At 40.4% G+C, this 14483-nt stretch overlaps 1 protein-coding gene across 1 annotated transcript in view; it reads left to right on the top strand.

Annotated features, from left to right (window-relative positions):
• The first annotated feature begins 6623 nt into the window (after positions 1–6623).
• The window catches only part of krt1-c5 (keratin, type 1, gene c5), an 18698-nt gene continuing 10838 nt past the window's right edge, over positions 6624–14483 (top strand). The window contains exons 1-6 of the mRNA XM_037680891.1: positions 6624–6710; positions 7551–7951; positions 9239–9321; positions 10901–11057; positions 12997–13161; positions 13274–13399. Of these exons, the coding sequence (XP_037536819.1) occupies positions 7559–7951; positions 9239–9321; positions 10901–11057; positions 12997–13161; positions 13274–13399 (924 nt within the window). The 5' untranslated portion in view covers positions 6624–6710; positions 7551–7558. The remainder of the gene's footprint in view (positions 6711–7550; positions 7952–9238; positions 9322–10900; positions 11058–12996; positions 13162–13273; positions 13400–14483) is intronic.

Genomic DNA, 14483 nt, shown 5'->3' with positions numbered 1-14483 from the left:
AAACTGGAGCAAACACAAGAGGACGCTGTCATCCTTTAAAACACGAGCAGACGAGCTTCAAACACTCATTTCTGATTTTTATTGGGACAAGAAACGTTCCAGTTATATCATAAAATCTGAACAGTGCTGCCAATTATTTCAAAGTTAAATATTCAAAGTAAAAGAGCAGAATGTGTTGTTAATATTACACTTTTATGATTGTGTTAATCACATGATGCTTCAGATCAAATAAAACTTTTTTCTCCAATATCCACTTTGATCTTTTTATTTTTATCACTTGGACAATTGCTCTCCCAGAGTTTGATAAAATAATGTGATTTACTTTTTGACTTTCTATTCCTGTTAGAAGATGATAAATAATTAGAACAAAGTGTAGCATTTTATTTTGTAAAGAAACATCCGAGTGTCAATAATGAATGAATCTTTGTTTAGTTTTGGATGTGACTCCAGTCTGATGACTGACTTCATCCCTCTTTTCTTGTTTTGTTATAAAGTTGTCAGAGTCTCAGTAGATTAGTTTTTCCTGCAGGCTGAAAAAGAAAACCTGAAAAGTGATGAACGACACAAGAGGGAGCCTTTCTCCTCCTAACAGAGATGAAGTGGAGCTTCAAACATCTCAGCTCAGCTCACATGATTTGGATCTTTATGTTTTATTGATCAGAAAAGTTGTCGGGTGCATGAATCCATGGGCAGTGGCCAAAGGCGGGGGCTTCCAATGCTGGCTCTTTGGACATGGAACGTGACCTCTGGTTGTGAAGGAGCCTGAGCTTGTGCGTCAGATTGAGAAGTACTGACTAGATATAGTTGGGCTCACCTCGATGCACATCATGGGCTCTGGAACCGATCTCCTTGAGAGGGGCTGGACCTTATTCCGCTCTGGAGTTGTCCATGGTGAGAGGCATAGATCTGGTGTGGGTCTACTCTTAGCCCTCCGACTTGGTGCCTGTGTGTTGGAGTTTTCCCTGGTAGATAAGAGGGTAGCTTCCCTGTGCCTTCTTGTGGGGGGACGGGCTCTGACTGTTGTTTGTGCCTATGTGCCAAACAGCAGTTCAGAGTATCCAACCTTCTTGAAGTTCTTGACGGTGGTGCTGGAAGGTGCACCAGAATAAAGCGGTCCCCACCTTTATTCTGCTGGGGGGACTTCAATGCCCATGTGGGTAATTACAGTGTGACCTGTAGGGCGTGACTTGGAGGAATGGCCTCTGATCATAACCTGAGTAGTGTTCTGTTGTTGGACTTCTGTGCTAGTCATAGTTTGTTCATCACAAACACCATGTTTGAACATAAGGGTGTCCATAAGTGTACTTGGCACCAGGACGCCCTAGGTCGTATATCGATGATTGACTTTGTTGTTGTGTCATCTGATTTGTGGTCATTTGTTTTGGACACTCGGATGAAGAGAGGAGCTATGCTGTCAACTGATCACCACCTGGTAGTGAGTTGGCTCAGATGGCGGGAGAAGAAGCCGGACAGACCCGGTAGACACAAACATGTAGTGACGGTTTGCTGGGAACACCTGGCAAACAAACCTGTCAGAAAGATCTTCAACTCACACCTCCGGGAGAGCTTTAATCACATCCCAGCTGAGGTGGGGAACATTGAGTCCAAATGGGCCATGTTCAGCGACTCAGTTGTTGAAGTGGCTGCCTTGAGCTGTGGCTGCAAGGTTGTTGGTGCTTCTTGAGGTGGCCATCCTCGAACTCGGTGGTGGTCCGTACATGGACCGACACCCCGGGCTAGGGAGGCCGTCATGCTGAAGAAGGAGTCCTATCAGTCCTTGCTGGCTGGTGGGACTCTGGAAGCTGCTGAGGAATACCGGAGGGCCAAGCAGTCCACAGCCTTGGCTGTTGCTGAGACAAAAGCTTGGATGTGGGAGGAGTTCGATGAGGCCTTGGATAACGTCTCTCGGTCAGCTCCAAGGAGATTCTGGCAAACCATCAGATGGCTGAGGGGAAAGCAGCACTTTACTAACACTGTGTTCAGTGAAAATGGGGTGCTGTTGACCTCAACCAGTGATGCCGTCAGGAGGTGGAAGTAATACTTCTCTGACTTCTCAATCCCACCGGCATGTCTTCCATGGAAGAAGCGGAGTCGCGGGACTTCGAGGTTGGTCTGTCCATAATCGTGGCTGAGGTCACCAAGGCAGTGCTCCAGGGGTGGATGAGATTTACCCTGATTTCCTGAAGGCTCTGGATGTTGTGGGGATGTCTTGGTTGACATGCCTTTGCAACATCGCATGGATATCGGAGGCAGTGCCACTGGATTGGTAGACTGGGGTGTTGGTTCCCCTCTTCAAAAATGGGGACCAGGGGGTGTGCTCTAACTACAGGGGCATCACTCTCCTTAGCCTCTCTGGTAAGGTCTATTCCGGGGTACTGGAGAAGTAAGTCCGATCATTGGTTGAACCTCAGATCCAGGAGGAACAATGTGGGTTCCGTCCTGGCCGTGGAACACTGGACCAGCTCTTTATCCTCACTAGGGTCCTCGTGGGGTCATGGGAGTTTGCCCATCCAGTCTACATGTGCTTTGTGGACTTGGAGAAGACATTTGACCGTGTTCCTTGGGGTACACTGTGGGGGTCCTCCGTGAGTATGGGATTGGAGGCCTGTTGTTACAGGCTGTTCGGTCCCTATACAAGCAGTGCGAGAGTATGGTTCGGATTGCCGGTAGTAAGTCGGACCCCTACAGGGTGGGAGTTGGACTCCTCCAGGGCTGCCCGTTGTCACCGATTCTGTTCATAACTTTTATGAACAAAATTTCTCGGTGCAAGCAGGTGGTGGAGGGTTTCTGGTTCGGTGGCCTCAGGATTCCATCTCTGTTCTTTGCAGATGATATGAGCCTGTTGGTGTCATTGTGCTATGATCTCCAGCTCTCAAAGGAGCGGTTCGCAGCTGAGATGAGAATCAGCACCTCCAACTCTGAGGCCATGGCCCTCAACTGGAAAAGGGTGGATTGATCTTGTTGGGTTGAGGCTGAGGTTCTGCCTCAAGTGATGGAGTTCAAGTTTCTTGGGGGTTTGTTCACGAGTGAGGGAAGAATGGAGCATGAGATTAACAGACTGTAGACTGTAGACTAAAGCTTGTCTAATGTTGATCCATCATGTGATTCAAGATTCAATGTGATTTTGTCTGATTCAGCAGAGTGCTTTGTTTACATTGAGTGTGGGTCCCCGTTGTAGACTTCCATCAATGTATCTGATGCATCAATGTAACTGCATCATTTTATAAAGTTTAGGATAACTTTTTCTATGTTTGATTTCATAATTTGCAGTGAGTACCTTTCATTTTCACAAATTCAGTTCATTACAGCAATGATTTCAATTTATCTTTAAACGTTGGCCGGAAATTCTTCCTGGGGTTTAAAATAATCCAATTCACACTAAAACAGTCATGAAAATAAATTGAGATTTAGAACATATAAAACACGCCACACTGCTCTGTTGTCTCTTCTGTAAACAGTATTGTCTGTTAAAGGGATCAGATTGATATCTGTAACAGTAGTGTTATGTTATGTGGACAGTTTTTGTTTCTTTATAAAACCTTTGCTGTCTCTCTTAAGCCGTAAATCTGCTGTATGTTTCCTGATTGGACAGATGGAGGGCTACTGTACTCTTAAAGACGTTTGTTTTGAGTTTATCATCAAAAGTGGAGAAAAAAAATATCAGCTCAATTTCTATTGGCTCAATGAGGCTAAATAAAGGTTGAATGACAAATTTTCAGGCTGCGATTTGAAATGTCAGCATGCTCACGACATGTTTATTTTCACACTTCTGTGATGATCTACAGAAAAGTCACACTAAAGTGAGATACTACCCAAACTGAGCCAACTTGTGTTTTCATCATCACTTCATGCCAAAACCAGCTGATTCAGAGAATGTAACAGCGTGAAATATGACAATCATATCACTGAAAATGATTATGTTTTGAGAATGTGGAACTCAAATTGCAGACAAAATAAATAAAAAAAAATCTCTACGGCAAAATAAAAAATCCAACTTATTAAACATGAAAAAAGCTGACGTGGCAACATAAATACTTTCAATCGAAAGCAGAAGGACTCGAGGGAGAAAAACATGAATGGCTGTAGATCAGAACACATGTACCAGGAAGTAACATAAGTACAATGAATTTAAACAGACAGACATTGACAAACACCTGGGGGAGAGACAACGAGCATCAGGTGAGAGTGGGACGGGCAGGAGCAAAGCGATGGGGAGAAAACACTGGAGAAGTTTAAACACAAGTACAAGAACCACAAGAAAACTAAACACAAAAGACAGATCTTGGCCAAAATGTTCATATAAGCAACAGAATGTGTTGAGTATGGAAGTTTACTACAGGAATAAGAAATAAACAACTTAAACTTACTAAAATCTACCAGCAATATCAATACAAAGAGCAGTAAAACAAGCTAAATTACAGAAAAAACAAATTGTTAGCTTTTTCTTTATATTTTTAATTTCACTCACAAGGACTGAATACCCAGAGTGAAATGACTGAATATGAGCAACACAGGAAGACACTTCAGTGCTTTATTTACAGTGAATGTAGTCACTGGAAAATATCAGGAGCCCCGGGGAGCAAGAAGAAGGGTCAGCACAAATATTCAGCAGGGATGGTTTTAACTAGATTGTCTTCTGATTCTTACTGGTTAGTGAATGGTGTTGGAGAATCACTGGTTCCAATAATCCTGTGTGAGCAACAGTTGTCCAGAGTGGAAAGTAGTCAGTGGTGGGCGAGTGGTTGGACGGCAAGGAAGACAGCCGAGGAAACCACGAGGAGGTTTGGAGAATTTCACAGAGTCCAAGAACAGGAAAATCTCAGGAGGTTCACTGAAAACAGCAAACAAATAAGTAAACATAAGTCACTAGAATAGTAAATGGCTATAAGCACGAACCATTGGTAAGGTAATGCTGCAGCGTCGAAGGGAAGTCATCAGATGCCTTTTTGGGCGTCTCATCATTGGTCTCAGGAGTGGTAGTCTGGCACCATTTAGTGACCTCAGAAAAGAAGTGAACTGGAACTCCCACAATTTCCTTCTTGACACAAATCTAAACAACTTTAAGGTTCTGGGTCTGTTTCAAACTAAATATTTTAAATAAGGACTTTTTATTTCTCAGCTGTTGTCAGTTCTGATTCATGCCAATTAAAGTAAAATGACATTTCTGTGGTTTCTTTCTATATGTCTTTTTTATTTGATTATTTAAGCTTTATACATTTCCTCTTGTGGTATTTCCTAAAACATTTCTTGTCTTCGGAACCTTTAATGTTTTGCATAATCTAAATACATTCCCAGTGGTATTACACATTTATAAAACTTAAATGTCTTCCTTCCATCAAACTCGGCTACATGAAATATTGAAAACATGCCATTTCATAATCTGTTTAGGATTTATTAGAGCTCTTAGAATAAAAAAAAAATCTCTCACTCTTTACAAACATTTATACCAGATTTGACCTTTTTTCTTGCTCATCATTAATTTTATCCTCGTTAATCTGAGCGTTTGCTGGAGCGTTTAGGAACAGTAGGAGATTTGAGCTTCTTGTCTTTGAGGAGCTGAGTCCTCTCACTGTGAGCTTGATATTCACCACTGAAGCCAAAACACTTTGCTATTAAAATACAGTTCAGTCATCCTTTTATCATTTGATCCTACTGAGTTCTGGTGTTAACGCTTTTGTGTTTGCCCCCTCTGAAGATCACAATCAGAACCAAAAGAAGTTTTGAACAATTCAAGAATGAACTTTACCACAACAGGCTGTTCTGGGTGGAGCTGGGTGGAGTGAGCTGGAACAGAAAATACTGCTCTAAACCAAATCAGAGCCATTCAGTGATTTGACCTTTCCTGAAAAAACAATCAAGAATCATACGTGTTCATAATACTCGTCCATAGTCACATGCTGGGAGATAAGAGACTCATTATATGTTCAGTGTGAATATAAAGCCAAGGTTTTCAGTTCAGCTCCACCCGCCTACGCCCTGCATTTCTCTCAACATTTCTCAGGGGTCTTTGCTTTCTTTTCACTCTGTCTCTTCATTGTTCCTGCTTCCAATTCACTGGACCACACTCTGCTTCTCGAATCACCCTGAAGGCATTTTATCCTCCCTCTGTGCAGGAAACGCTGAGGGAGACAGCCAGGTATGCAGGATGCAAACACACACCAGTTTCACCAAACCAGTAGGGCAGAAACCTCATGGGACAGAGTCCATGTTCTGAGATTCAAACCTAAAATCCAGTTTCTGTGTCACAAAATGTAATAATACAGTTTTATTTGTTTTAAATGTTGTCACTAACGTTTTTTTCCTGTAAATGTTATTGATTTACTCATTTTAAGATGGGTTATTCGTACTATCAAAACTAATATAGCAAATTTTAAAAAAATTAGTTTACTAATAGGTCAACATTTATTCTTTTTTTAGCCTTTGAACCAACTTTTTTTTTCTGAATGAGATTATGAATAAGAGGAAATGTTCGTTTAGCTGTGCATCTACTCATGTGTGCCTCGGTTCGTCTGAATGGTTTCATGTTGCTTCCTCCTCTCTGTTGCTGAAGGATTGGACACCTCAGCGGCTCCTCCCCAGCCAAGACCGCCCCACCTCTGTCCCACCTCTGCAGGACTTACCTGGGAAAGCTGATGCAGCAACAACAATCCCTCTCACCACCAGGAGCGAAGCCTGAGCGAGGAAAGACCCTCTGAACATCTGAGCCGCATGTGAGTACTGATAGAAACCTTTCCCCCTGTTTATATTAAATAAACATTTATTGCTACTATTTGAAGTAAATGTTCTTCTTTAAACTGCAGATCCAAGTTTCACCTGGAAAAAGTCTTCAAGTGAAGTATTATTAGTGTTATTAAAAAGCATAGACTACAAGTGTGATGCATATTAGTATTTATTAGCGGGCACATTTACCGTATTAGTTTTTTATAACATAAACATATTACTGCTGAGAGCGAACATCTATTTGACAAAAGTTTCCTGGTCCAGACAACCAGCAACTCATGACGACAAACGTTACAACACATACGTACAAGATAAACTCCTTTTGAATTTGTCAGTACAAGTTCTCAGTGCAGTTCAAAGGAAAAGAAATAGGAAAATAGCTTTTATACTTATGTAGAGGAGGTATATCTGTAAATAAAAATGGAAAAGGCCAAGATTGGGATCTACAAGTTTTCTTTAAGTACAGGCAGAAGACAGACTTGACAACAACACAGGAAGAGGTTTAATATTTGTAAAAAGCATCGTTGCTCCATGGTTTATTAAAAGCATGGGCAGGGGTGCATGTTGTCAGAACACCACCCTGCCCATGCAACAAGAAACAGCCAAAAAGAGGCTACAGAGATTTAGGAAATCAGCTAATAATGTAAAAGACAGAGATCTAGGTGCAAAAACTTCCTCAGGGTTTTACCAAACAGCTTTCTAGTAAAGTAAAGCAACTCTGAAGAAGTACAAAACTTTAACAAAAAGTTAAAAGTTGCTTCTTTTCTGCTCTGTGTATAGAGAAATAGCTTCATGTTCATGGAACTAAAACTGGTCTGACTCCTCTGCAGTGAGCACAATGGCCTCCACTACCTCCATGCGCAGCTTCTCGGTGCGACAGCCCTCCTTTTCCAGTGTGTCTGTGAGGGACAGTGGACGTAGCATTCGCTCCAAGCCCCATGTCTCCCCTCTGTCCACCATCAACACGCTGTCTCTGTCCCGTTCTGTCTCAATGGGAAATGGCCTCAACATGCTGGGCTCCAGCCTCTCCCTCAACGGCCTCGGCGCCAGCGAGAAGGAGACGATGCAGGGCCTGAATGACCGGCTGGCCATCTACCTGGACAAGGTGAGGTCTCTGGAAAGGTCCAACGCTGAGCTGGAGGCAAAGATCAAGCAGATCATGATGGAGAAAACTCCAAAATGTCATGACATCGACGGGATGATGGCTCAGGCACATGCCATCGGGCAAGAGGTCAGACTGAACTCCCTTTAAAACGTTTTACTGCAGGAAACTGGACAATCTGCATTTTCTGTAAATGTTGAGGTCTGAATGACTGCTGTGATTTGATGAAATAGCTGATTTTTTGTTATGGCTTAAAAAATTAAAACACTAGCTAAAAGTAAAAACAAAAAAAGGTGAAACACTAATTAAAAGAACCAAAACCCTAGGTAAAAGTAGCATAATGATTGCTAAAAGCTAAAAAAAAAAAAAAAAGCAGATGCAGCACATAAACAAACCAAAAGCTAAAAGTAGTAGAACACCAGCCAAAATAAACAAAACTCTAGGTAGAACCTAAAGGTGGCAAAATACTAATTAAAAGCTAAACATTACATTAGCACAAACATTAGTCAAAAATAGCAAAACAGTAGATAAAAGCTAAACTAGCAAAACACTCACCATAAATCAAAATAACCAAAACACTAGGTACTTATAGACAATAGTAGCAAAATACTAGCTGAAAGCTAAACATTACATTAGCACAAAAATTTGTCATAAATAGCAAAACAGTAGCTAAAAGCTAAACTAGCAAAACACTTGCCATAAATCAAAATAAGCAAAACACTAGGTACTTATAACAAATAGTATCAAAATACTAGCTGAAAGCTAAACATTATATTGGCATAAAAATGAATCGAAAGTAGCAAAACGGTAGCTAAAAGCTAAACTAGCAAAACACTTGCCATAAATCAAAATAACCAAAACACTAGGTACATATAGCCAATAGAAACAAAATACTAGCTGAAGGCTAAACATCACATTAGTACAAACATTAGTTAAAAATCGCAAAACTAGCTAAAAGCTAAAGCATCCAAAGGTTTGCTGAAAGCTAATAGTAGCAGAAGGCTAATGTAATGTATCAAGATGCTAGCTAGAAGCTTAAAGGTAGCAAAAGACTAAGAAAAAGCTAAATGCAACAAAATACAACTAAAACCTAAATGTATTCCAAGATTAGAAGCTTAAAGTCCTAAACACTTGCTTAAAGCTGAAAATAGCAAAAGACTAGTTAATAGCTAAAAGTAAAAGGCTAGCTAAATGTTAAAAGTAGCAGAATGGTAGCTAATAACTAAAAACTGTATAAGAAAATCAAAATATATACCAGTATTAAACAAAAAGACTAAACAAATATTAAACATCCGCAACGTTTCTCGCGAAAAAGCCACAAAACTCCATTGAGGCACATCAACACAGTAAAAACCAGAACATTTAATGAAACAACATACCGTTTGAACTAAATGTTGACCATGTTTCCTTGCTCAGGTGAGAAAGAGGACCCTGGAGAACGCCCGGATCATGCTGGAGATTGACAATGCCAAGCTGGCAGCCGATGATTTTCGGGTGAAGTGAGTGTCACACAGAAGTTCTTTTCTTTTACCTGCCTGCGAGTGTTCGCATGGGAGTGCCAGACTGGAGAGCTATGTGGATAAATGACTTTTCTGTCAGGCCGTGAAACTAGAGTTGAGATTCACACGGTACTCAGGCCCGAACAGCCGAGTCACCTGTTTAGAGCCGGAGGTGATGGATTGTTCTGCCCAGAAAGACGTCTCTGAAGAGTCCACAGTTGGTAACGATCAGGCAGAGATGGAGAGTCACAGCACGCCCACTGCCGGTGTTTTTCACAATGTGTTGATACGCGAGGGAGAGACGCAGTGACTGGCAGTGATGAATTAGTTTAGCTGGTTGGATTTTACCAATGGGGCTTAATGTCAATCATATTTTCACAGATTTTAAAATCTGTCATTTTCAGGCAACGTAACTTTCTTATTAGAGCTTAAGATTTAAAATCCATAGATATGTTTTTAACAATATACAATACAGAAGGTACCTAATACTTACCGGGTATATACCAAGTACATATCTGGAACTCCCTCAGTGGTCCCCCACTCCCACACTTGGTCAACACTTAGTACTTATATGATACTTACCTGATACTTACCTAGTACATACTTGATACTTACATGGTAAGTACATGATGCATGCCTAGTACATACTATAGACTAATCTGTGTACCTGGTGCATGCCTGGTACATGCTTGGTACTTTTCTAGTACATACTTTAAACTTATCAGGTGCATACTTTGTATTTAATATTTGTTCTTGCCTGCTACTGGGACTGCAGCTGGAAATTAGCTGAAAGATATATTTTAGTACAGTGCATCTTTACTCAATTTGTGTTTAATGCTTTTTTTCTGTTCATGGTTTCTGACAAATAAACAAATAAAGATAAACATTTGTTACTGTTATCTGGTACATACTTGGTACATTTTTGTCACATGATGTGTGGTATTCACGTGAACCCTACCTGGTACTTTTCTGCTGCTGGTACTTATTTGTTACATACTTGGAACTATTTTGGTACATACCTGATAATCATCAAATATGTACTTGGTATGTACACAGTATACTGTATGTACCAGGGTGTAAATGTATTGCTACCATAAGTTTTGTAATTAAATGAAGCACCAAGTACATTAAAATGCTGCATTTATTTTGCAGCATCTTTATTTCTGGACAGATAATATTGGTTTATTTAAAAACCCAGAATTTAAAGCATCGTTTTTGTGTTTTACTCGAACGTTACTTGAAACCTGTCCAGCGTGTACTCCTCTTCTTGTATAATGACGGCTGCAGATAGGCAGCAGCTCCAACCCTGCACAGAACAGCGGGTAAATAAAACGGATGATAGAATGAAAAACAAGTTTATTTTCACACGTTCAATTTTTTTAAATCTTGAATTTGAAGGTGTTACAGATAATCTAAGAAATATATTAAAAATGATTCAGTGTGAGCTGAAGAATATATATATCTTAATTGAAATAGATTTTAAATATATATAAATATATTTATAATTTATTTTTTTTTTTTAGCTCTGTTGCAGATATTTGCTGACGGCCTCCTCTTCTTTTTGTGTTTTTCTCTGCAGGTGGGAAGCGGAAGCCTCTTTGTGCCAGTCTGTGGAGAGGGACTGTCAGGCTCTGAAGAGAGCGAAGGCAGACCATGATCAGATCATCGCCACCCTGAGAGGAGACCTGGACAGCCTGAAGGAGGAGCTGTACTACCTCAAGAAGAACCACGATGAGGTGAGATTCCTACGTGAAGTCCATGTCCAAGAGGAGGACTCAGCAGGACAAAACTGTGAGACTGAATCAGAATGGATATTTTTTTTAATCGCTGTTATTCGTTGTGATGTATGTGTGGCCAGAACTATTCGTCATTCTTTTAATTCACGTCAAAGAAAGTGTAAGAAACAGAAAGTGGTTGTCTTTGAGTCAATACACATTTGTTACCTGACTGGATCCAAAATTAGAAGTTTATCTTCCCATAAGTCCTGTTAAACCAGTCTGTGAAAAAACAAAAAGTGATTTTGGACAGTTACATCTTGCGCTGATGGCAAGGCCCAGTTTTATTTTGAAATGCCCATTTTTGTTTTACAGTAACTTATCGGACAGATCCAATCAGAATGCTGTGAGACGTTAGCGAGGCTCTCTCAGCTGCATGAAAACCACTTCCCTGAATCTCTGTAGGACTAAATAAGTCCTAATCTAAAACGCTGTAGTGTTTATTTCACTCAGGTTTACCAATACCTGAAACATGATAATGGCACTTGTACAGACACACCCACTGTATTTAGTAACCAAAACGCTTTAAGATATCAAGATAACTTCCATTTACACGACACAGGAGTCGGCTCAGCTGCAGACGCTGCCGGGAGTGTTTAGACAGTCAGGTGTGGCGTCCAGGATGTGACCTCAGACTTAAGGTTTTGTTTTATAGTTTGCAGTTTACACAGTATTCACACACACACAGCGATAATCAACACATATTGTGCAGAAGGATCATTTATGTTCCCTCCAAGACACTTTTTAAAAGCAAATAATATAAGATTATAAGTGACATCAGTGACAAATAAAACCTTTATACCTGCTATCAAAACATTTCCCACCAATAAAGTCTTAACTTTAGCAGGATAAAGGTTTTCAAATGTTAATTTTGTAACAAGATGGCATGCAGTAAATACAATTATCCTCTACAGTTACCTTTAGTGCAAATATATGTATTTTTTAGTGTTGGGCAAAGATAATTTTTTTTAATCGCGATTAATCTAAAATATTTTTGCGATTAATCTAATTGTGCACAAAATTAAATTATGACTTAAAGATATTTAGAACATTTGTAAGGTACAGTTTTACATATTAAAAAAAAATACAGTAAAAAAAGCATTTTTAACAGCAGTTTTATCCTAGCAAATAAAGTATTTCAAGTAACATAAACGTGAACAACATAATTTGGGTGTAAATATTAAAGTGATAGTAGAACAAATCTACAAATCCATGTGAAGATTCTGGTCCAAAGAGAAAAACTCGACCTAAAGGTCAAAAATACACATTAAGAATGTCATAAAAAAAAAAAAAACTGTCTTATATAGCATGTACAGACATATAAAGGAAATAAAAATATATAACATATATATAACTAACAGCAGCTCCAGGTATGTAAAAGAATAAGGACAGCAGATTTTATTTGTTTTCCGAAACCAGACTTGTTCAGATTAAGAATGACAAGATTCAAAACTGTTCACTTTTTATACACATCAGACATATAAAACCTTTTGAACTTGTTCTTGTTAGATCTCTCGCTGCAGCTGAGAGAATCTGCTACTTCACTTCAGTTGGCCAAAACTCAGAGGACCGTTATTATCTGCCTTTGTCTGAAATCAGGGGGCCATTGTTTAGGTAATAGCCATGCATGTTCCTTCATAAATGCACCTCTGTTATTACTGTAAGCTGCATACATTCAGCTGGAAAATGGTGGTAACATGAGAAACAAGTGCTGAGCAAAGTGTTGTTTTAACAGAAAAACACTTGGACAAACAGCAGCAGCCCTCTTCGTTCACTTTTTCTTTTATATCTGGATAAATGATCGGCTTATTCGAGCAGCTCAGACTTCAGGACGGCCACAGATGAAAGATGTTAAACTATTAAGTATTGTTTGTCGTGTCCCCTTCTATAATTATTGCAGGAGATGAGCACCCTGAAGGCGCGTCTCACCAATGAGCAGGTGAGCGTGGAGGTGGATGCAGCTCAGGGGCCCGACCTGGGGGCCATCATCGCTGAGCTGAGAGTCCAGTATGAAGGTATTGCTCGCAAGAACAAGGAGGAGGCTGAAGCCTGGTACCTCAAGAAGGTCAGCATTAATCAGCTTTTATTCTTCTCTTGTTGTTGGAATGCGTCTTTATTTCTTCTCCCCTCGGTTACTGAACAAGCGTAGCCTTTACACGATGTTCTGATGTTCACAGTTGGAGGAGGTTCAGTCGGAGGTCAAAGAAAACAACGAGGCGCTGCGTTGTGCTCAGGGCGAGCTCAGTGAAAGGAAACGGTTCCTGCAGGCTCTGGAGGTCGAGCTCGACAGTCTCCGGAGACAGGTAACACAAAGATCATTAGTGATGCAGAAGCCTCAAGTCATCGTTCATTCCACTTGGACAGACGTTCTTGTCATTTGTTTAGTTCTTCAGACTTCATGAAGGTGTTTCAGGTTCTCCTTAGGAGTGACAAGGATGGATAAGATGAGGAATGAGATCATGAGAGGTACAGCACAGGTTGAACAACTGGGAGATAAAGTTAGAGAGGACACACTGAGATGGTTTGGACATGTCCAGAGGAGGGACAGTGGGTATATTGGTAGAAGGACGTTAGAAATGCAGCTGCCAGGAAAAAGACAAAGAGGAGATATATGGATGCAGTTAGAGAGGACATGGAGGAAGATGGAGTGAGGACAGAGGATGCAGAGGACAGAGATGGAGGAGGATGACTCGCTGTGGTGACCCCTGAAGAGGGAAAAGTTGAAAGATGAAGAAGAAGTCAATTTTTTTGTTTTGTTAAACCACTTAACTCTGATCTATGAATCCTTCAACATAACAAGGCTCCCAAACAACAAATTAATTCATTTCACTTTATTTCTATAGCACCAAGTCACACCAGAAGTCGGCTCAGGGCACTGAACAGAAACATCCACACACATTATATAAGACAATCAGCAAACGTTATCTATATATGGAAGTCAGCAGATTACATTGAATCTTTACTTCGTCGCAGTCTCCCATCCTGAGCAAGCACAAAGGCAACAGTGGAAAGGAAAAACTCCCTTTTTAACAGGAAGAAACATCAGCGGCCATCTGCTTCAACCAGCTGAGGTTTGAGAGAACAGGAAGTAGAAACTAACACAGAATGACAGGTCCAGGTGTACATTCTATAGTAGGAAAGACCAAAAAGACACGTTAAGGATATAAATAATTACAAATACAAACAGGTAGAGCAAGTAAAGACAGCAGCAAAGTGAGGAAATGTGGACAATTTGTCCTCCAGCAGTCTAACCTCTTCCTCTGAGACCTGCAGTGACAGTTAGTGGAAAACAGCTGCTTACTCTTTGTTTACATTGAGCTTTTACTGCAGGGGACTCAGTGTACTCAGTTCAGTGTGTCAGGACACAAATGTTCTGTCAGCATCACA

This window comes from Nematolebias whitei, chromosome 8, assembly GCF_014905685.2.
Source record: "Nematolebias whitei isolate Nwh7 chromosome 8, NemWhi1, whole genome shotgun sequence".
Lineage (NCBI taxonomy): Eukaryota > Metazoa > Chordata > Actinopteri > Cyprinodontiformes > Rivulidae > Nematolebias > Nematolebias whitei.
This window is presented reverse-complemented; position numbering and strand designations above follow the sequence as displayed.